This window comes from Pristiophorus japonicus, chromosome 1 (genome assembly GCF_044704955.1).
Source record: "Pristiophorus japonicus isolate sPriJap1 chromosome 1, sPriJap1.hap1, whole genome shotgun sequence".
Taxonomy (NCBI): Eukaryota; Metazoa; Chordata; class Chondrichthyes; family Pristiophoridae; genus Pristiophorus; species Pristiophorus japonicus.
The window spans coordinates 467,877,589-467,901,869 of NC_091977.1; the positions used below are offsets into that span (position 1 = coordinate 467,877,589).

General features: G+C 46.3%; 1 protein-coding gene across 4 annotated transcripts in view; it reads left to right on the forward strand.

Annotated features, from left to right (window-relative positions):
* Positions 1 to 16,346, forward strand: part of tmem67 (transmembrane protein 67) — a 432,102-nt gene extending 415,756 nt beyond the window's left edge. For all 4 annotated transcript variants that reach the window (XM_070893974.1, XM_070893984.1, XM_070894002.1 and 1 more), the window contains 3 exons: positions 2,035 to 2,137; positions 3,763 to 3,905; positions 15,766 to 16,346. In XM_070893974.1, coding sequence (XP_070750075.1) covers positions 2,035 to 2,137; positions 3,763 to 3,905; positions 15,766 to 15,846 — 327 coding nt within the window. In that variant the 3' untranslated portion in view covers positions 15,847 to 16,346. The remainder of the gene's footprint in view (positions 1 to 2,034; positions 2,138 to 3,762; positions 3,906 to 15,765) is intronic.
* Positions 16,347 to 24,281: the final 7,935 nt, after the last annotated feature.

Below are 24,281 nucleotides of genomic sequence, written 5' to 3' on the forward strand. Positions count from 1 at the left end.
CCACTCACCTAACCTATCCAAGTCACTCTGCACCCTCATAGCATCCTCCTCGCAGCTCACACTGCCACCTAACTTAGTGTCATCCGCAAATTTGGAGATACTACATTTAATCCCCTCGTCTAAATCATTAATGTACAATGAAAACAGCTGGGGCCCCAGCACAGAACCTTGCGGTACCCCACTAGTCACTGCCTGCCATTCTGAAAAGTACCCATTTACTCCTACTCTTTGCTTCCTGTCTGACAACCAGTTCTCAATCCATGTCAGCACACTACCCCCAATCCCATGTGCTTTAACTTTGCACATTAATCTCTTGTGTGGGACCTTGTCGAAAGCCTTCTGAAAGTCCAAATATACCACATCAACTGGTTCTCCCTTGTCCACTCTACTGGAAACATCCTCAAAAAATTCCAGAAGATTTGTCAAGCATGATTTCCTTTTCACAAATCCATGCTGACTTGGACCTCTTTCCAAATGCGCTGCTATGACATCCTTAATAATTGATTCCATCATTTTACCCACTACTGATGTCAGGCTGACTGGTCTATAATTCCCTGTTTTCTCTCTCCCTCCTTTTTTTAAAAGTGGGGTTACATTGACTACCCTCCACTCGATAGGAACTGATCCAGAGTCTATGGAATGTTGGGAAATGACTGTCAATGCATCCGCTAATTCCAAGGCCACCTCCTTAAGTACTCTGGGATACAGTCCATCAGGCCCTGAGGATTTATCAGCCTTCAATCCCATCAATTTCCCCAACACAACTTCCCGACTAATAAGGACTTCCCTCAGTTCTTCCTTCTTACTAGACCCTCTGACCCCTTTTATATCCGGAAGGTTGTTTGTGTCCTCAGTGAATACCGAATCAAAGTACTTGTTCAATTGGTCTGCCATTTCTTTGTTCCCCGTTCTGACTTCCCCTGATTCTGACTTCAAGGGACCTACATTTGTCTTTACTAACCTTTTTCTCTTTACATATCTATAGAAACTTTTGCAGTCCGTCTTAATGTTGATGATGATGTGGCACCTTATTGAAGGGCTTTTAGAAATCTAGATAAATTGCATCTACTGCATTACCCTGCAATCTTAACTGCTGCTGTACAAGGTGCAGAGTTTCTGCTGCTGTCCCACCTCCTATCCAGGTTGTGGACAGATTTTTTTCCTGCACATTTATGCACATTTATGAAGATGTTCGTAAGTGAAAGAGCAGAAGAAACATTACCCCTGAGTCCTGGCACTGAATAATCTCTTGAGTTCCCATACTGTTTTCCAGACCTGGCCGTTTTATCATTGATTATCAAGAGTTCTGTACGTGAAACATTTGGCCCCTGCCAGCAATATACCATATAGCTTCTGTGGAATACATGCATGCTTCTCCCTAGGACGCAAGTAATTGATAGTTACATTGGGACTATGCTTTCTTTGTGTGAAGAAATAATACAAATATATGCAATGGCGCCCACACTTACGTTGACATTACCTTTCATACCATTGTACTTTCTTATTTGCTTCATGATATAGCAAAACCAGGAAGGCTGAATTCACCTATCCTAAAACCTACTCCTAGGCAGCGTGGGCTTTAAGAGGTGAATGACATTCCACCCCTTCGCCACACCTCCTGCAAGAGGATCTCCCAAGGTATTATTTTGCGAGTGTGATTTTAGCATCACTGCATTTTGAAATATCCCCCCGCCCCCCCCCATTAAGGACTTCCTGCAGCCATTTACGAGTAGATGATTGGCCCAATTTTTCAATTTGCAGCCAATTAGCTTCCAGACTTGACTCCATTATATTTTCCATGTGCAGAGAGCCTATTTAAATTAAGAAGAGGTGCCTAAATCAGAAAATTGTGCCAGGAGAAGTGTTATGCTGCAGACTGATTTGCAGGGATTAGAAAACCCCAGTTTTTATTTGTGTTTGTGTTTTTATTTCAATTTCTGGTATTTTTATACAAAAATAATTTTAATGTGACACTCCAGCCAAAGTTGTTTTATATTAAAAGGCATTGAATTTTCATTTTTTGTTTGGCTACAGGCTCTTCGTGACATGGATTACATTGTACAGGATAAACTGTTATTGGAACGAATAATTGGAATGGAGCTGCATGAGCCAATAGACAAGACCATTTTTTACAATGGTATGCTTTTCATTTATAAACTCTTTTTTTTCCTTCTTTCTGTAATTATACATTTACAGAAGGAATCTATAAACCACCAGGTGTAACATTGTAACAGGATATTGTGAATTCATGTTCTACCATTGAAAGAAATAACTTGGCTAACTAATGTAAGAAAAAATACTTTTGAACCAAATACTTTGATTTAATTTCATTTGATTTAATATGTTTGAATATTAATCACTTATCATAAAGTGAACTAATGATGGAAATAGTTTTGTTTTCAAATATCTTGTCCTGAAATAAACTTAGTTATAACATCAGAAATGGAAAAATAGACTGTTAGATCAAAATAATTATTTCTCCGCCACAAGAGCGCAGGTAGTCTCGAGAGTCAAATCTGTCTGTTGCTCTTCTGACAAATGCTATTAGTCTCACCTAGTGATACAGACTCATTTTGTCTTTGACATTGAGAACTTTTATTGGTTAATTTTTAAAAATTCAGTCACGGGATGTGGGCGTCATTGGCAAGGGCAGCATTTATTGCCCATCCCTAATTGCCCTTGAGATGTGGTGGTGAGCTGCTTTCTTGACAATTGAGTGGATTGCTAGGCCATTTCAGAGGACAGTTAAGAGTCAACCATATTGCTGTGGGTCTAGAGTCACATATAGGACATACCAGGTAAAGACGGCAGATTTCCTTCCCTAAAAGGACATTAATGAACCAGATGGGTTTTTATGACAATCTGGTAGTTACATGGTAACCATTACTGATACTAGATCCAGATTTATTTAACTGAATTTAAATTCCACAGCTGCCTTGGTGGGATTTGAACTCCTGTCTCTGGATCATTGGTCCAGGCCTCTGGATTACTAGTCCAGTAACATAACCATTATGCTACTGTTCCCAGTAATTACTTAATTAATGACAGCTGTCATTGTTAATTAAAAAGGTAGCAAGTGCCTCCTTCTTAATGGAGCACAATCCATAAACTGTAAATGAACCAAAATGAAACTTAATCAAATTAAAATTTTATTCCGGGGGGTGATGAATAATGTTCCCCAGATGGCGGTGCAGTGTTCTGTAGCTCCCACATAGTCAGATCATCTGCTTTTAAACAGGAAAATCCTCTTTTTTGAATGGGTCGTGTAGTCCCTTAAACGGGCCACGCATCCAAAAAGAATTAAATTGGTGATGAAACACTCCAGTTGAGAGTTTGTCTACCCTGATATAAATATTTCTTCTGGGTGACACTGATAATTGTAGAGAGACAGCTTTCCCTCCATTAGCTCTGTATCTTTCTTGCAGCCAGATAATCAGTATTATATGTTTCTAACAGCTGTGTGGACTTGGCAACTAACATCCATTAAGCGATCCTCCTGGACAGAGATGACTCATCCGTCACTTTGAAGTGAGACAAATTACATGTATTTTGGAAACACACACAGATGGTTTGTTTCCAGCAAGCAGTAACCAAATTAAAGTGGTCATCAGCTATCTAAATTGCATTAGGAAATATGAAAATGTAACATTTATGATTTGAAACAAGAAAGGTCTCCAATCGTCACAGATTCTTAAAGATATTTTAATGATGCAGTTTACTTACTTTGTATTAAAACACAATTTATCCTGTACTTTGTTTCAGATGAAAACCTTACATTCACTGATGTTCTATACTATGGCAACGAAGGCACACTTCTTATGTTTGATATGCTGTTCTTCTCTGTTGTGGATCTTGCTGCTCAAAATTTTATTCTTGCTGCCTTATTAACTTATGCACAACAAAAGGTATGTATGCATTTGTACTCCATATACCATGGGTAACATAAGTAATGCAAGCAGAAAATCAAAGGGTGCCAGTCCCTTTACAAGCCTTACTTGCACCAATTATAAGAACATAAGAACATAAGAAGTAGGAACAGGAGTAGGCCATCTGGCCCCTCGAGCCTACTCCGCCATTTAATAAGAGCATGGCTGATCTGGTCATAGACTCAGCTCCACTTCCCTGCCCACTCCCCATAACCCTTTACTCCCTTCTCACTCAAAAATCTATCTCTGCCTTAAATATATTCAATGACCCAACCTTCATAGCTCTCTGGGGCAGAGAATTCCATAGATTTACAACCCACAGAGAAGAAATTCTTCCTCATCTCAGTTTTAAATGGGCAGCCCCTTATTCTGAGACCATGTCCCCTAGTTTTAGTTTCCCCTATGAGTGGAAATATCCTCTCTGCATCCACCTTGTCAAGCCCCCTCATTATCTTATATGCTCCGATAAAATCACCTCTCATTCTTCTGAACTCCAATGAGTGTAGGCCCAATCTACTCAACCTATCTTCATAAGTCAACTCTTCAACTCCGGAATCAACCTAGTGAACCATCTTTGGACCGCCTCCAATGCAAGTATGTCCTTCCTTAAATACGGAGACCAAAACTGTATGCAGTACTCTAGGTGTGGCCTCACCAATACCCTGTACAGTTGTAGCAGGACTTCTCTGCTTTTATACTCTATCCCCCTTGCAATAAAGGCCAACATTCCATTTGCCTTCCTGATTACTTGCTATACCTGCATACTAACTTTTTGTATTTCATGCACAAGGACCCCCCAGGTCCCTCTGCACTGCAGCACTTTGAAATTTTTCTCCATTTAAATTATAATTTTGCTTTTCTATTTTTTCTGCCAAAGTGGATAACCTCACATTTTCCCACATTATACACATCTGCCAAATTTTTGCCCACTCACTTAGCCTCTCTATATCCCTTTGCAGATTTTTTGCTCACAATTTGCTTTCCCACCCATTTTTGTATCATCAGCAAACTTGGCTACATTACACTTGGTCCCTTCATCCAAGTCATTAATATAGATTGTAAATAATTGAGGACCCAGCACCAATCCCTGCGGCACCCCACTAATCACTGTTTGCCAATTGGAGAATGAACCATTTATCCTGACTCTCTGTTTTCTGTTAGTTAGCCAATCCTTTATCCATGCTAATATATTACGCCCAACTCCATGAACTTTTATCTTGTGCAGTAACCTTTTAAGTGGCACCTTATCGAATGCCTTCTGAAAATCCAAATACACCACATCCACTGGTTCCCCCTTATCCACCCTGCTCGTTACATCCTCAAAGAACTCCAACAAATTTGTCAAACATGATTTTGCTTTCATAAAACCATGCTGACTATGCTTGATTGAATTCTGCTTTTCCAAATGTCCCGCAACTGCTTCCTTAATAATGGACTCCAGCATTTCCCAAAGACAGATGTTAGGCTAACTGCTCTATAGTTTCCTGCTTATTGTCTGCCTCCTTTTTAAATAGGAGCGTTACATTTGCGGTTTTCCAATCTGCTGGGACCGCCCCAGAATCCAGGAAATTTTGGTAGATTACAACCAATGCATCCGCTATCTCTGCAGCCACTTGTTTTAAGACCCTAGGATGTCAGCCATCAGGTCCAGGGAACTTGTCCGCCTTTAATCCCAATATTTTACTGAATACTACTTAATTCGTGATAATGATTGTATTAAGTTCCTCCCTCCCTATAGCCCCTTGATTATCCACTATTGGGATGTTTTTAGTGTCTTCGACTGTGAAGATCGATACAAAATATTTGTTCAACGTCTCTGCCATTTCCCTGTTCTCCATTATTAATTCCCCAGTCTCATCCTCTAGGGGACCAACATTTATTTTAGCCACTCTTTTCCTTTTCACGTACCTGTAGAAATGCTTTCTATCTGTTTTTATATTTCATGCTAGCTTACTTTCATAATCTATCTTCCCTCTCTATCATTTTTTTTAGTCGTTCTTTGCTGGTTTTTAAAAGTTTCCCAATCCTCTGGCCTCCCACTAGTCTTGGCCACATTGTTTGCCCTTGTTTTCATTTTGACACCATCCCTTATTTTCTTAGTTAACCATGGATGGTCATCCCTTCTCTTACAGTCTTTCCCCCTCATTGGGATATATTTTTGTTGCGAGTTAGGAAATATCTCCTTAAATGTCTGCCACTGCTCATCAACCGTCTCATACTTTAATCTATTTTCCCAGTCCACTTTCGCCAACTCTGCCCTCATACCTTTGTAGTCTCCTTTTATTTAAGCTTAGGACACTGGTTTGGGAACCAACTTTCTCACCTTCCAGCTGAATTTGAAATTCAACCATGTTATGGTCACTCATTCCTAGAGGATCCTTTACTACAAGATAATTTATGAATCCTGTCTCATTACACAGTATTAGATCTATGATAGCCTGCTCCCTGGTTGGTTGCAAAATTTACTGTTCAAGGAAACTATCCCGGATACACTCTATGAACTCTTCCTCAAGGCTATATTTGCTTTGGAGGCAGTTCAGAAAAGGTTCACTAGGTTGATTCCGGGGATGATGGGGTTGACTTATGAGGAAAGGTTGAGTAGGTTGGGCCTCTACTCATTGAAATTCAGAAGAATGAGAGGTGATCTTATCACCTGGAACCAATGTACTCTAGTGTGGATACAGACATGTCTGCATGTTGGGCAATGTTCTTAATATTGGAAAATAGTGCCTGCACAAGGACACTCATTGGGATTGCTGAGACTTTTTCCTTTTTCAACCTTTACTTTTACTGCCTTCTCCTTACACTGATTAAATGTTTTAGATTACACATTAACATCGACACAAGTTATATTATTTGACAAACTCGACATCTTTATTTACAAATTTGCCCCTGTTGTGAGCACAGAAGTATCTCTGATGTCTTATTCATAATGCTTGCATGAACTAGCTCATAACTCCAGTAATGCCAACTCTCACGATTTAATTACGAGACACGATTTTTCGGAAAATCCACCCTAACTCACAATCTCACAATTTAACAACGAAAACTCCCAATTTTTGTTCTGCTGTCTTCTTCTTCATCATACCTCCTGTGACTGGCTGCTGCTGGGAACCGAGGGTCCACGGCCCCCTAGGTTAGTCTTCCACAAGTTGGTTTTGCCATCAGAGATCTCCCCTGCTCCTTTTGTATTTGAGACAATTGGAATCCGCATTGTTGGGCACCATTTGCAATGCGTGTTGGTCGAGTTCACAGGCTTCAAGATTGTCTCAGTAATTTTTTTTGGATTGAAACCCGAGAGTCGGGCGGGAATACCATTATTCATTGTCCGATTCCTGGTGCCATTTTCAGAGCTTGGGGCTGTTTTAAATCCTTTGCATCTGCCCCTCTAACCAAATATTCCTTTCCAGGGATGGCAAGCGAGTAATTAAAAATAATTAACCAAGAGAGATCCCAGCAGAGAGAGCGGTCCACAGGTACAAAATATGCAAAAAGGGATTTCAATCAGCTCCAGGGAGAGTCTCGGCCGGAGTTGGGGGTTCAGCGGTGGCAGAGAGAGTAACCTTGAAGTGAAAGGGTGACTGCAGAATTGACTTCAATTCAAAGCTTGAATAAAAGTTAACCTCTTCTCCCAAAAGAATAGGTGTGGGACTATTTCACAATAATCCATAAAATGTACCAGAATAAAAGACTTACATTTATATACATTTCATGACCACTGGACGTCTCAAAGCGCTTTACAGTCAATGAAGTAGTATAGTCACTATTGTAATGTGGGAAATGCGGCAGCCAATTTGAGTACAGCAACTCCCACAAACGGCAATATGATAATGACCAGATAAACTGTTTCTGTTACGTTAATTGAGGGAGGCGGGAGTCGAGAGAGGCAGCGGCCTATAAAAGGCTCAGCAGTCCGGGGAGCGTCGAGAGAGGCGGGAGTCGAGAGAGGCAGCGGCCTATAAAAGGCTCAGCAGTCCGGGGAGCGTCGAGAGAGGCGGGAGTCGAGAGAGGCAGCAGCCTATAAAAGGCTCAGCAGTCCGGGGAGCGTCGAGAGAGGCGGGAGTCGAGAGAGGCAGCGGCCTATAAAAGGCTCAGCAGTCCGGGGAGCGTCGAGAGAGGCGGGAGTCGAGAGAGGCAGCGGCCTATAAAAGGCTCAGCAGTCCGGGGAGCGTCGAGAGAGGCGGGAGTCGAGAGAGGCAGCGGCCTATAAAAGGCTCAGCAGTCCGGGGAGCGTCGAGAGAGGCGGGAATCGAGAGAGGCAGCGGCCTATAAAAGGCTCAGCAGTCCGGGGAGCGTCGAGAGAGGCGGGAGTCGAGAGAGGCAGCGGCCTATAAAAGGCTCAGCAGTCCGGGGAGCGTCGAGAGAGGCAGCGGCCTATAAAAGGCTCAGCAGTCCGGGGAGCGTCGAGAGAGGCGGGAGTCGAGAGAGGCAGCGGCCTATAAAAGGCTCAGCCGTCCGGGGAGAGTCGAGAGAGGCGGGAGTCGAGAGAGGCAGCGGCCTATAAAAGGCTCAGCAGTCCGGGGAGCGTCGAGAGAGGCGGGAGTCGAGAGAGGCAGCGGCCTATAAAAGGCTCAGCAGTCCAGGGAGCGTCGAGAGAGGCGGGAGTCGAGAGAGGCGTACTTGTGCAGCTCCAGCTGAGAGAAGTCAAAAAAGAAGTAGAAAGAAATCAAAAGGTGACGTCACAGCCAACGTGGTAAGTGATTGGCTGCTGATTGGTGAGTAGTTTTTCTTTTTCTTTATTAGTCAGTAACTTTTAACATTGTTGTCGGCAATTTAAGTGTATCTAAGGGTTAAGTCATGGCAGGACAGCTCGGTCACGTGATATGCTCCTCCTGTACCATGTGGGAACACGGGGACAATACCAGTGTCCCTGACGACTACATGTGCGGGAAGTGTGTCCACCTCCGGCTACTGACGGTCCGCGTTGCGGAGTTGGAGCTGAAGGTGGATTCACTCTGGAGCATCCACGATGCTGAGAATGACGTGAGTATCACGTGTAGCGAGTTGGTCTTACCGCAGGAGAAGGGTCCACAGCCAGCGAGGGAATGGAAGACCAGCAGGAAGAGTAGTGCAAGGAAGGTAGTGCAGGGGTCCCCTGTGGTCATCCCACTGCAAAACAGATACACTGCTTTGAGTGCTGTTGAGGGGGATGACTCATCAGGAGCGGGCAGCAGCAGCCAAGTTCATGGCACCGTGGCTGGCTCTGTTGCACAGGAGGGCAGGAAAAAGAGTGGGCGAGCGATAGTGATAGGGGATTCAATTGTAAGGGGAATAGATAGGCGTTTCTGCGGCCGCAACCGAGACTCCAGGATGGTATGTTGCCTCCCTGGTGCAAGGGTCAAAGATGTCTCGGAGCGGGTGCAGGACATTCTAAAAAGGGAGGGAGAACAGCCAGTTGTCGTGGTGCACGTTGGTACCAATGACATAGGTAAAAAAAGGGATGAGTTCCTACGAAATGAATTTAAGGAGCTAGGAGCTAAATTAAAAAGTAGGACCTCAAAAGTAGTAATCTCGGGATTGCTACCAGTGCCACGTGCTAGTCAGAGTAGGAATCGCAGGATAGCTCAGATGAATACGTGGCTTGAGCAATGGTGCAGCAGGGAGGGATTCAAATTCCTGGGGCATTGGAACCGGTTCTGGGGGAGGTGGGACCAGTACAATCCGGAAGGTCTGCACCTGGACAGAATCGGAACCAATGTCCTCGGGGGAGTGTTTGCTAGTGCTGTTGGGGAGGAGTTAAACTAATATGGCAGGGGGATGGGAACCAATGCAGGGAGATAGAGGGAAACAAAAAGGAGGCAAAAACAAAAGACAGAAAGGAGATGAGGAAAAATGGAGGGCAGAGAAACCCAAGGCAAAGAACAAAAAGGGACATTGTACAGCAAAATTCTAAAAGGACAGAGGGTGTTAAAAAAACAAGCCTAAAGGCTTTGTGTCTTAATGCAAGGAGTATCCGCAATAAGGTGGATGAATTAACTGTGCAAATAGATGTTAACAAATATGATGTGATTGGGATTACGGAGACGTGGCTCCAGGATGATCAGGGCTGGGAACTCAACATCCAGGGGTATTCAACATTCAGGAAGGATAGAATAAAAGGAAAAGGAGGTGGGGTAGCATTGCTGGTTAAGGAGGAGATTAAGGCAATAGTTAGGAAGGACATTAGCTTGGATGATGTGGAATCTATATGGGTAGAGCTGCAGAACACCAAAGGGCAAAAAACGTTAGTGGGAGTTGTGTACAGACCTCCAAACAGTAGTAGTGATGTTGGGGAGGGCATCAAACATGAAATTAGGGGTGCATGCAATAAAGGTGCAGCAGTTATAATGGGTGACTTTAATATGCACATAGATTGGGCTAACCAAACTGGAAGCAATACGGTGGAGGAGGATTTTCTGGATGCATAAGGGATGGTTTTTTAGACCAATATGTCGAGGAACCAACTAGGGGGGAGGCCATCTTAGACTGGGTGTTGTGTAATGATAGAGGATTAATTAACAATCTCGTTGTGCGAGGCCCCTTGGGGAAGAGTGACCATAATATGGTGGAATTCTGCATTGGGATGGAGAATGAAACAGTTAATTCAGAGACCATGGTCCAGAACTTAAAGAAGGCTAACTTTGAAGGTATGAGGCGTGAATTGGCTGGGATGGATTGGCAAATGATACTTAAGGGGTTGACTGTGGATGGGCAATGGCAGACATTTAGAGACCACATGGATGAACTACAACTATTGTACATTCCTGTCTGGCATAAAAATAAAAAAGGGAAGGTGGCTCAACCGTGGCTATCAAGGGAAATCAGGGATAGTATTAAAGCCAAGGAAGTGGCATACAAATTGGCCAGAAATAGCAGCGAACCTGGGGACTGGGAGAAATTTAGAACTCAGCAGAGGAGGACAAAGGGTTTGATTAGGGCAGGGAAAATGGAGTATGAGAAGAAGCTTGCAGGGAACATTAAGACGGATTGCAAAAGTTTCTATAGATATGTAAAGAGAAAAAGGTTAGTAAAGACAAGCGTAGGTCCCCTGCAGTCAGAATCAGGGGAAGTCATAACGGGGAACAAAGAAATGGCGGACCAATTGAACAAGTACTTTGGTTCGGTATTCACGAAGGAGGACACGAACAACCTTCCGGTTATAAAAGGGGTCGGGGGGTCTAGTAAGGAGGAGGAACTGAGGGAAATCCTTATTAGCCGGGAAATTGTGTTGGGGAAATTGATGGGATTGAAGGCCGATAAATCCCCAGGGCCTGATGGACTGCATCCCAGAGTACTTAAGGAGGTGGCCTTGGAAATAGTGGATGCGTTGACAGTCATTTTCCAACATTCCATTGACTCTGGATCAGTTCCTATGGAGTGGAGGGTAGCCAATGTCACCCCACTTTTTAAAAAAGGAGTGAGAGAGAAAACACGGAATTATCGACCGGTCAGCCTGACATCGGTAGTGGGTAAAATGATGGAATCAATTATTAAGGATGTCATAGCAGCGCATTTGGAAAGAGGTGACATGATAGGTCCAAGTCAGCATGGATTTGTGAAAGGGAAATCATGCTTGACAAATCTTCTGGAATTTTTTGAGGATGTTTCCAGTAGAGTGGATAAGGGAGAACCAGTTGATGTGGTATATTTGGACTTTCAGAAGGCGTTCGACAAGGTCCCACACAAGAGATTGATGTGCAAAGTTAGAGCACATGGGATTGGGGGTAGTGTACTGACATGGATTGAGAACTGGTTGTCAGACAGGAAGCAAAGAGTAGGAGTAAATGGGTACTTTTCAGAATGGCAGGCAGTGACTAGTGGGGTACCGCAAGGTTCTGTGCTGGGGCCCCAGCTGTTTACACTGTACATTAATGGTTTAGATGAGGAGATTAAATGTAGTATCTCCAAATTTGCGGATGACACTAAGTTGGGTGGCAGTGTGAGCTGCGAGGAGGATGCTGTGAGGCTGCAGAGCGACTTGGATAGGTTAGGTGAGTGGGCAAATGCATGGCAGATGAAGTATAATGTGGATAAATGTGAGGTTATCCACTTTGGTGGTAAAAACAGAGAGACAGACTATTATCTGAATGGTGACAGATTAGGAAAAGGGCAGGTGCAAAGAGACCTGGGTGTCATGGTACATCAGTCATTGAAGGTTGGCATGCAGGTGCAGCAGGCGGTTAAGAAAGCAAATGGCATGTTGGCCTTCATAGCAAGGGGATTTGAGTACAGGGGCAGGGAGGTGTTGCTACAGTTGTACAGGGCATTGGTGAGGCCACACCTGGAGTATTGTGTACAGTTTTGGTCTCCTAACCTGAGGAAGGACATTCTTGCTATTGAGGGAGTGCAGCGAAGGTTCACCAGACTGATTCCCGGGATGGCGGGACTGACCTATCAAGAAAGACTGGATCAACTGGGCTTGTATTCACTGGAGTTCAGAAGAATGAGAGGGGACCTCATAGAAACGTTTAAAATTCTGACGGGGTTAGACAGGTTAGATGCAGGAAGAATGTTCCCAATGTTGGGGAAGTCCAGAACCAGAGGTCACAGTCTAAGGATAAGGGGTAAGCCATTTAGGACCGAGATGCGGAGGAACTTCTTCACCCAGAGAGTGGTGAACCTGTGGAATTCTCTACCACAGAAAGTTGTAGAGGCCAATTCACTAAATATATTCAAAAAGGAGTTCGATGAGGTCCTTACTACTAGGGGGATCAAGGGGTATGGCGAGAAAGCAGGAATGGGGTACTGAAGTTGAATGTTCAGCCATGAACTCATTGAATGGCCGAAGGGCCGAATGGCCTACTCCTGCACCTATTTTCTATGTTTCTATGTTTCTATGTTTCTATAAATATTGGCCAGGACACTGGGATAACTCCCCTACTCTTCTTCGAAATAGTGCCATGGGATCTTTTACGCCACTTGAGAGGGCAGACGGGGCCTCGGTTTAACGTCTGCTCAGAAAAACGGCACCTCCAACAGTGCAGCACCCGCTCAGCACTGCACTGGAGTGTCAGCCTAGATGTAGTAACTCAAGTTCCTGGCGTGGGATTTGAATCCACCACCTCTGACTCAAAGGCGAGTGTGCTACCCACTGAGCCCAGCTGACCCTGACAGAACAGCTTGAGAGATCGCACTTAATTGTTCCCCCCAAAAAATTTCAGTTGATCCACTGTTCTGCCATCTGTTTGAAGGCATGCGTGGCTAATCAAAGGGTTGTTTGCCATTTTTGCCGGGAACAGCAGTCTACAGGAGCGGGTGGGGAAGAACCCTCAGGGTCCGGGCTTTCTTGCAAGCGGCAGCTGCTCGACTCGTCTGGGTGCGGCGAACTGGACAGGACTGGCGCCGTCTACTCCAGGACGTACTCTGGTAAATGAGTTAATTTGTACGTGGCCTTGGAGACAGGGCGGGGGGCGGAAAGAAAGAGACTTATCTGCAGCAAGCCCTTGGCTCCTCCTGGTGGCTTGTTCCGACAGCTTCGTGAGGAGATGAGCGTTAAGTGTGGGGTGGACAAGGTGGGGGTAGAAGGTTTGAAAGAGTGGGAAAGAGCAGTGGTTGGTTGGGGGTAGCATAAAGCTATAACAGTCAGAAGCTGTTCGCCTGGGCTGGGGTGCGTGTTGTGTGCAATACAATGTGTGTGTGTATGTCAAGGAAGGAGAACGCAGTTCAGTTTGTGTTCATGCTTACTGCAAAATGATGGGTCTGGGTTGTGCTATGATTCCGAATTACTGGTTTCCTATTACCATAAGCACTTTTTTATTGAGTGGGAGCAGGAGAGTTTCATGTCAATAATCGGTCAGTGACGGCCGAATGTGCTTTCTGCCAGCGAGGGGTCTGGTCGGGAAAAAAATAGCAACTCATGATTTCTTACCAAATGATTTTTTAAGAGTCTGTCTCATGATTTTTGAAACAATGGGGTTGGCATTACTGTAAATCCTTTATTGTGGGATTGGAAATTAATTAATTCAAACAAACTGAAGCTACGTGTTTCAATCCTACTTAATAAAGAAAATTCATTGCATACTGGACTTGTAGTTTTCCTGTACTCCGCTGCAAGTTATTTATCCTGTGTCAATATCCTCATGGAGAGCACCAGCAAACATTACTAGCACAAAATCTGAACCCAAATAATAATGGGGCCTATTTTCCTAAGACACTTATCTCTGGGCACTGAACAGACACAACATACCTGAACTGTTCTGCAACTTTCTAAGCCTCAGAAAGTCTGAATTTAGTGGGCCAGTTCATTATCATTGTTGGTGAATAACAGCCAAAAGGTCTCCAGCCACTCGCTGACCCAATTTCCCTAACAACAAAAGAAGCAGCTTGCCTGCAGGATTTGTCTATCCTTCTCTGGTCCTCTGAGCAGAGAGAGCTCAGGGCAATGCCTTAAGGCTTGTTTCTTCTGGGCTTGTGAGAAATAATTTCCCAATGTGACTCCAGGAAAGTCAATCTCAATATCATCCCTCACACACATTGAATTACAACCAAGTATGTCTTCTAAAACAGAAAATACTGGAAGTGTACAGCAGATTAGTAAGTATCTGTTAACCATTTGGTCATACTGTTTTGCCAGTTCTGACTACGATTAACACCTGAAATGTTAACTTCTCTTTTTTTCTTTACAAATACTGACATGTACATTTGCAGTATTTTCTATTTTTGTTTCAGATTTTAAGCATTTGCAATTTTGTTCTGAAAAGCCATTGTGTGTGTTTCTTGTTTTTTTCAATTCTGTCTAAAAATGTAAATTACACAATTGCAACAGAAACCATCTTCATTAATTTTCTTGTACCTTCTCCTGCTCTGATACCATATGCCGTAAATGGGGTTTCTGCCGAAGTTACGGCAGCGGAGCAGAAGATTTATAGCATTATTTTTCTATTTGGAAATGCCATTTTATGTAAGGGTCAACGTTTATTTTTTGAACGAGAAAGGCATGAAATTTTCTAATGTTCAAATTTTGTGTTTTATACAATACAGAAAGGTTTCTACTAATGGCCTGTGTAATAAATTTGTAGCCTAGTGTAGAACTGATGCATATATTTTAACAAGATCCTAAGTTTAATTTCCAAAAATTAGATCTCAGCTGGAGCAGTGAAATTGGCGCTCACTATGCCTGGAGTAATGACAAGAAAAATCAGCCATGGTTGATACTGCTGCTTGTCATCCAGTGACTCCTGGAAAGTGTGTGTGGGGGCGGGGTGGAGAGAGGAGCGGATATGTTGCATAATGACAGAATTAAACTTAGCTGTAATGAGCTCGATGGTCTGTAAAGATTCAGGGAGCTGATTTCGATGTCCCCAATCACCCCAGTGTAATTTAGGTGGTGCGCATTTTGCACACACCCAAATTGACCTCCAGTGAAAAATGTTCCCTCTAATTCTTTGTGCCCTGCGTGGCCCCTTTAATGGATTACGCGGGCCATTCAAAGTTCCATGCATGTGCGTTTTTTCTATTTTTAAAAGCTGGCTGCGCGGGACCCTCAATGCCACGTGGCCACGCAACTTAAAGGGAACAATTTGCCAGTGAACTATTTGTTTTTCCAATAGGCACTTCCCTGTCCCACCCTTTTGCACCAGGAAATGAATGCCTTGAGCAAAAGGGGCAGCAACCTGACAGTATGGGTCTCCATTCTCTTACCTATCTATAATGCCACTGGGATTTGGACATACAGTATTTGGCATGGAAAATTTGCACTTCAAAATCTAGGCTCACAAGTAAAAATTGACCACATGAGCAAGGTGCCAGAGAGCAATTAGCACTTGTGGAACTGGAGCATAAGTTGGGAGAAGCGGAGAAAAAAAATCTAAAAGTTTTGAACATTTCTCTAAAATTTTCATTTTTTCTTTCTGATTCCAAGATTATTCAGTTCATCCGTCATGCATTAGGACGCAAGAACTTGGCCGCAAAAACACTGGTTGATGAAAGATTCCTCCTCTAAAATGCAGAGAAACTTAGGGGTTCATTCGGAGGACAATTGTCAAGTGGGACTCTAGTATTAAAAACTTCTGTTCTTGGCGTTGCTTCTCATATTTCCCACTAAACAAAAAGAATCTTGTTAATATTATTTTCATTTGTTGGGAGTACAAGTTGTTCATACATGTGTTCCCTAATTTTTTGAGTTTCTATTTCATGATGTTAATGTTTTAGACAAGTTTGCCATTTGATAATTAGGAATATTTATGTATTGAGTTTTTCTTCCCCTTTAACTTTTTTCTGTTGCTTTCATTCTACAACCAAATGGGTAGGTAGGTGATTTCTTCCAGACTTCTGTCAATGTTGTTCTGTAACTAGGGAATGGGAGGTGCTTGAAAATAACTTTAGATGCTGGCCTTCTGACAATTTCTCCTCACTTGGGAAAGTGCTTAGCTTCTGCTGTTGCCTGTTGGAATTCATTGGCATAAACCAATGCCCTACCATTATTTTCTAAAACCACTGTACTGAATTTACATTTATGAATCTTGAGTTCTTTGTTAGGAATTTTTCATAATAACAATCTTTGGTTTATATACAATGTCATATATAAATTTAATAAAGCCATTTTCAGAGAAAGTTACAATTTTGTGTTTGTTATTGTACATGAATTCAAAAAATTTGAGTATTCTGAGTTTATTTTGAAAATTCTGTTTTAATTACTTTGTAGCTGGATATTCCGGTTTGAAAGTGTTTAAAGCATATTTTGGAATGGGGCCAATTCCATTTATAGCATTGCTGTGGCCTGTAACTATCTGCTTTAAGAAATGAAAGTTGTGTATTTATTTGCAATGTATAACTACAGTAGCAAAACTTGTATAGGAATACTTTTGATAAATGCAAAAGAACTGAACCTATTTAGGCAGGCCACCACTCACAATGTCTTTTCTAACTGCTCCATCTGCCTGTTACAGCGAACCAGGTGGATATTAAAGATCATATAGCCCTATTTGAATAAGAGGAGGGAGTTCACTTTCTGTCCTGGCCAATATTACTCCTTTTTAAAGAACACCATCAAAACCAGATCAGTGGCCAATAAGTTCATTGCCATTTGTATGCAAAAGGCTGTAGCTGAGGATGGTGTGGTTTTTTTTTTTGGGGCGCTAAAATCAAATTTTTCCAGTGCCCCCTACAAAAGGGGAGGGGGACACTAAAAGCACCGGCAATGAAAACAAATTAAACTTTAAAACGTAAAATCAAATTAAAATTTGGTTGCCGGGTGGACACCGCGTGCTCCATCTCCAAGGACACCTTGGACCGGATGTAAGAGCGGAAGAGAGGCAGGCAGTCAGGTTGAACGACCCCCTCGACCGCTGTAGGGGAGGACGAAAACCCCTCATTTTACCCAGAAGGAAAAGGGCTGTGGGATCAGTCTGTGCTGTGAATTGAAACCGATGGAAGGAAAACTTTGGGACACAAATGGAGACCCCCCCTCCAGTGTTTGGACTCATAGGAAAGGGAATTTAATTTGGAACTATCTACCAGAAAGTTTGAAATCCTAAAGTGCACATGGAAGAAACTATGAACTTTAATCGAATTTGGGATTTTTTTAAAGGTCTGCAAGAAAAGGGGTGGAGTCAATATCAAAAGGGCCAGTTTGGACATTGGAACTAATCAAATTGTCTGGGAACTGTATACCCTCGAAACTTGCCCCTTGAAAACATTAGCATTTAAACAATGCCACATACATATTCCAACATCAGGCATAGAAATATCTGGCTCAGGCCAGACTAGCACAATGGCTACAGGAGGCCAATGCAATCAACACCCACTCAAACCTTGAGTAGGTTAAGATCAGTGGGGAAAAAAAACCTAAAACCCTCAAACTGTTGCATTTTTCAAAATCAAAAGTCCACCAATGAGAAGAATCGACTTCAGCAGGAGAGGCGGACTGGATAATCTGGCTATAAAAAAAGGGTTTCTGACGTAGTGAAGAAAAGAGGAGTGATGATTTTCCCTGCCCTGGTGATTCAACAACCACAACCACAGGCCTCTCGACACGGAAGGAAAACCAGTGTCCGAAGACACTGAAGATAGAAGAAACAAACCACCAGACTGCAGAAGGCACAGTAGTGAGTATAACCTCTGGTCCCCAGAACTCCCAACTCAGTTAGGCCAGGAAAGGTGGGAGGTTGGGCATTGTACTGCTAAACTGGTGTAAAGATTTTCGTTGTGTCCGTTTAGTGGGATTTAGGGGGATTGTTTTGTTGGTGTATTGCTGTTTGTTGAGTTACACCTTGCCAAATAAATTGGAAGCCTAAAGTTCCTCTTGGAATCACCTTGTCTCAGTTCTATTGTATTACATCTCCTGATCGTGAGTCTTATGTCAGAACCGTGTAAGGGAAGCTAGGAGCGCCTCGAAAATGCTCAACTGTGTGTCACAGGCTAGGGAAGAAGGGGTTAGGAGTGTTTGACACTCACAGGTGCCTCACAGGCTAGGCATAAGCTGTGGGGACGCACGAGTCTCAAAACCCCCTTCATAAGCTGTGGACACAGTCTCTCCAGGGGTGCTCTTGCAGCACTCAGGGTACCTCACAGGCCAGGCATAAGCTGTGAGGGCAGAAGCCCAGAGAGAGACACCCAAGGCACAACAACAACCCTGTGAAAACCCCTTACAGAACATGGCGACCACGAAGGGACATAAGCAAACAGGAGATGTTAATATAACAGATGAGGTGATAAGAGAGGAAACTAAAATGGAGGAGAGAATTTCCTCATACATTTTTGGCAAGGTGAACCTCACCAAACCTTGGGTACAAGCCCTCACTCGGGCAGAGCGCCCAGTGGATGCTGCTGCTCAGTGGACAGCAGGGAAGGACCACAACCACAGGGTGGAAAAGGCCATCTGGCTTATCTGCCTCACCCGCCAAGTCCGAAAGCTCGACCAGCGGGTGAAGGACTTGGAACAGAGTCTTCAGAAATCAGAGGAGCTCTCTGCTATCCGGGCTGTGGTTGGGGACAACCTGCTGGCCGAATTAGCTGGGGAGCAGCAAAGAAACCGGCAGTTGGAGGAGACCTTCCGAAATAGCCGGGACTATCTTCAGTGTCAGGTCACTGAGGCCAAGGGGAGTGAGGGGTCCCTCCGGGAACAGAACTCTCGGTACACCCAGAAAATTTGGGAACTGGAGAATAAATTAAAAGATGTACAGGCAGCCTATAAAGTGGCCAGTAGCAGTGAGTTTGCAGATCACGGTCCCTGCCAGGAGAGGATTAAAACTCTCACCCACGCTCTGTCCCAGGCAAAGGGGATGGTCGCCCTGATAGGACCTGGAGGGTCCACAGGGGACAAAGGAGAGTATTGGGGGGTAGAGGAGAATCCAAAGGCAAGAGACGCCCGACCACCTCCTGAGGCACCGGTGGTTTGTCCGGTGGGGTACCAGGAGGGGCAGGGCACGCAGGTAGTAGCATTCCCTGGGCTGGGGGCAGGACCAATGTGTCCCGCTCAGCAGCAGGGATGTGAGGCTCCAGCCGAGGGTCAGTTAAGGGCTGGATCAGGAGACCAGGCACTGTCTGCTGCACTGGGTTTGGTGGGACAGCCGGAGGTAGAGGGACCAGCGCAGAAAGATCCTGAACCAGGGCGGATGTGCCCGGTCAGGCAGCGCAAGTACGGTCCTCCACAGGGAGGTGGCCAAGGTCGGGGAGCGCTGGAGAGCGACTTTATTATTCCCCATGGAGTTCAATCACTCAGGGCCATGGTGGCCCATTTGGCCAAACTCACTCGCAGCGGGGACCCGTCTATCCACTTCATGGAGGTGATGCAGGCAGGGGAAATTAATGGGTGCGACGAGGAAGAGACAGCCAAGCTGCTGCTCTTCTCTCTGGACAGCAAATTGTACCAGGCCCTACCGGCAGAATGCCGGAGAGGACAGCGTACATTTACTGAGGTCCAGAGGGCCGTCCTTGAGGCTATGGGCTTCGATGACGGCAGTCCTTTCGAACGGGTCGAAAGGACAAGGCAGCTCGCAGGGGAAACCCCGCAGGCGTTTGCGGACAGGCTGTGGGTGGTATACCACGCAGCCTGTGGGGAGCTCCTCGACCGGGCGAATCTTTCCGCGGTACAGACTGGCCGCTGGCTGAGGATGCTGGTGGCAAACTGCTTGCCCCGGCTCAAGGCCAGGGCAGAACTGTGGTTCGATTCCCGGGACCCCAACCTCACCGAGGAAGCAGTGGTCAGGCAACTGGCACTGGTCCAACGGAATGGAGGAGGGGAGGAGGAGAAAACCTTCAAAGGTCGGGTAAATGAAGTAAAGCCCAACTCGATTCCCAAAAGGGAATGGCACCAGGAGGGTGGCCGCTCGATTGATAAGGAGGGTGTGTGCTACGGGTGCGGGAAAGCTGGGCATTTTAAAAGGGATTGCAGGAGCCCAGTAAAGAGATATGGGGGGAGAAGTCCTTCAGGAGCCGCCCAGAGTGGGAGAAGTGGAGTGAGCTCCTCACTATCCCTTGACCAGATAGTAGCTGCAGTGAGGACAGCGCTAGAGGGGACTGGGAAGGTAGCCACGGCAACAGGCAGGGAAGCACCAGCAACCCTGCCAGTACAGAGACCGTGACTAGCCCAGACCCAGCCTGCATACCTGTGCCCACTAGAATATGACCCCTGGGGACGACCCTGGGTCAAGATGGAGGTTGAGGGTGTATTGGGTGCCTACCTTTTGGACACTGGTGCTTCCAGCACGATAGTCCATTCGGAGGACCCCGCAACCTCACCTCTATCAAACGGGGCGCTGTATCAACTAGTTGGGTTCACAGGTAATGAGAAGGCTGGGTTTTTCTCAGTCCCGCTTGCAGTTCGTTTAGGAGCACTCCAAACACAATGGAAGTGCGTCCTGATGAACTGGGAGCAGGTGGGAAAAGGGATCTTGGGGGCTGATTTTATCATCGCTCGCCAGATCCTAGTAGACTTGAGGAATCACTGTCTATGGGGCACAGTGGGCACGGGAGCAGAGGGAGAAGTCATGGTTATTGATAAGAAACAGGGAAAAGGGACTCTGTGTACAATGAAGCCAAAAGGGGGTTACGACCTGGAGGTTCTGGTCAGTAACACCCCGGCCGAGTACCGGGACTATGTGCAAGCAAATCTTGCAGCATTTGCCACCCATAAACACGACTGTGGGAGAGTCACAGGAGTGGAGGTTCGAATAGATGGGGATCCCATGTCGCGCCCGCAAAAGCAGTATGGCTTTCCCCGAGAGGCAGAAGCAGACTTGGAGACAGCTTTAAGCTCGCTTGTCGAGCAGGGTGTTTTGAGACCCATAGCCACCCATGTCAACTCCCCGCTTTGGCCGGTTAGGAAACCGGATAATTCTTGGAGGGCTACGGTGGATTATAGGGTGCTCAATAAAAACATCCCAGCTTGTGCCCCCACAGTAGCGGCGGTTGCGGATCTGATCGGGGAAATCCCTGCATCCGCAACCACGTTCACAGTGTTGGACATATCCAACGGGTTCTGGTCTATCCCTGTACGGAGGGAAGACCAGTACAAGTTTGCCTTCACCTTCCGGGAACAGCAGTATACATGGAGCTGCCTCCCACAGGGCTTTCATAATAGTCCCAGCATCTTTCACCAATGCATGGCGAACTGCTTAAAAGGCTTCAGCCAGCCACACCAGCTGGTCCAGTATGTGGACGACCTGTTGTTGTTCACAGACAGCAGTGAGGAACACGGTCCACTGCTGGCCGAACTGCTGGTATTACTGAAGGAAGGGGGTTTTAAAGTTAACCCCAAGAAAGCCCAGATAGGTCTAGGAGAGGTAAAATTCCTGGGCCTGACGATAAGGGCAGGAGAAAGGGCCATTGATGAGGCTAGAAGAAAGGCAGTGCAGGAACTCCCTGTCCCTAGGGATGTGTCGGGGGTAAGGTCTTTCCTGGGAATCACTGGCTACTGTAGGGACTTCATCGAGGACTATGCAGCCACTGCCGCCCCTCTGCTCAGACTCCTACATAAGGGGGTCGAGTGGGAATGGGACGAGGGCTGTGAGGCAGCATTTGTCTGTCTGAAGAGAGACCTGCAGGTAGCACCAGCCCTAGGGGCAATTGATGGGGGGGAGGAATTCTTCCTGGAGGTGGCAGCCAGTGGTGACAGCTTAAGTGCAGTGTTGCTCCAGGAGCGAAACGGTCAGCTGAGACCAGTGGTGTACTCCTCCAGGGTCCTCACAGAGATAGAAAAGGGATACTCCAATTGTGAGAGGCACTTGCTTGCCACCCACTGGGCAGTAAAGAGAGCTCAGATCTTTACCGGAATATCCCCCATTACACTCCTCACCCATCATACCCCGACGCAGATGCTGTTGGACGGGAGGATTAAGGACGGGACAGTGAGCAGTGCCAGAATCACTCGCTGGACCCTCCTCCTCTCCCAAATGACTTTAAAGGTCAAGGGCCTCTGCGAGCCCAGACTCGCAGCAAATTTAATCTATCCAGGGCAGCCGCATAGATGCTCTGTGGAGGGAGTATGGGACATTAACTTTGGATTTCGGGCAGGGATACACCCCACAGGCCGCGAGATCTACGTTGATGGCTCCAGTTCAGTGTCCGCGGGTACAAGACTCACGGGCTGCGGAGTTTGGGATCCCAAGGCAGGGATTGCCTTGGCTCTTAAACTCCCATGCACCCTGAGCGCCCAGCAGGCGGAACTCTCGGCGGTGATGTATGTGGTCACACACCCCGAGAAATTCCCTACCCCATACACGATTTGCTCAGACAGCATGTTCACTTGCAATTCATGTACAGAGTATCTGGCGATTTGGTCACGCCGGGGGTACACCTCTGCGGATGGGAAGCCCCTTGTGACCAAACCCCTGCTAGAAAAGATCGTGGCTGCAGTGGGAGAAACCGGGGATGTATATATCCATAAGGTAAAGGCCCACTCCAAAACTGAGCCAAGGGGGGAAGGTAACCAGCAGGCAGACCTGCTGGCAAGGGAAGGTGCTCGCACAGGTCGCCCATGGGACCCATATGAGGCAGGCAGGATAGCAGCAGCAAGAAGTAAGCCAGGGACACAAGGGAGCGTAGGGGCGGCTGTGGCCCTGGACCTTAAAGTAGTCCAGATGCAGGATCCGATCCTGAAGGCTGCCTTGGCTGCTATCAAAAGGGGGGAAAAGGCGGAGGGCCCGTACAGTGTTGTAGATATTGCTGTGCGGGAAGGCATGTTGTTTAAAGGGGACAAATGGGTAGTGCCGCCACAACACCGGAGGGAATTCCTTCAGCTGGCCCATGAGGGTCCAGGTGCGGGACACCCTGGGCCAGAATCTACCTGGCAACGGGTAGAAAAGGCAGGGTGGTGGCCAGGCCTCCGGGAAGACGTTCGCAACTTCTGTGCGGGCTGTCTGGTTTGCGCTGCAAACAATCCAGACCCTCAGAAAAGGAAGGCGTCTATAGGACACGTCAGGCGGGTAGAGGGACCATGGCAGTCGATCCAGATTGACTACATCGGACCCCTACCGGCCGCCCAGGGAGGTTATAAATACTGCCTTGTCCTGGTGGATGTGTTTTCCAAGTGGGTGGAAGCCTTCCCTTGCCGAACAGCTACCGCGGTGGGGACTGCAAAAATCCTGGTGAGGGAGGTGTTCTCTCGGTGGGGTCTACCTCAAATAGTGGAGTCCGACCGGGGAAGCCACTTCACCGGCCAGGTGATGCAGGCCACCCTAAAGGTGCTGGGGATAAGAGCCAAATGGCATGTCGCCTACAACCCTCAGTCCTCAGGCCCCGTAGAACGCCTGAACCGGACCCTAAAGGAAAGGCTGCGCAAGGAGACGGGAGACTCACCGAACAAGTGGGTGGAGGTCTTACCGTTGGTCCTCATGGGAATCCGGGCCAGTCAGTCAAAGAGCACAGGGTACTCACCCCATGAGCTGATGACGGGCCGGATCATGAGAACCCCAGTGCATGTGTTGGCGCCGGTTCTCACCGAAGGGCAGCTCCGAGAGGTGAACCGGGACCGGTTTGTCAGGAACCTGTTTGAACACCTGAAACAGATTCACTGGCAGGCTGCTAGTAACATGGGCAGACAGCATCAGAGTAACCGATTGCTGCTAGAACCCAGCAAACACCACGAATGGGAGATAGGGGACCAGGTAATGGTGAGGAACTATGCTCGGGTCGGGGTTTTTGAAGCATTATATATGGGACCATACAGCATAGTCGACAAGGCTAGCCCTATGGTCTATGCGGTTCGACTGCCTCGCCGGGTGAAGTGGTATCACATTAATCAGTGTAAATTGTTTGACCCCAAAAGAGGTAAAAAACAGAGGGGACGAGCAAGGGAAGGGAATCAGGCACTGGGGGAAGAACAGGCCCCTGTGGATTTGGAGGCTCCGGAGGAGGCAGCGGGCCCCGAAGCTCTACAGCCGGGGCTGGTTCACTGCTCCTGTAAGGCTATCCCACCACTGGGTAGAGGTTCCCAGC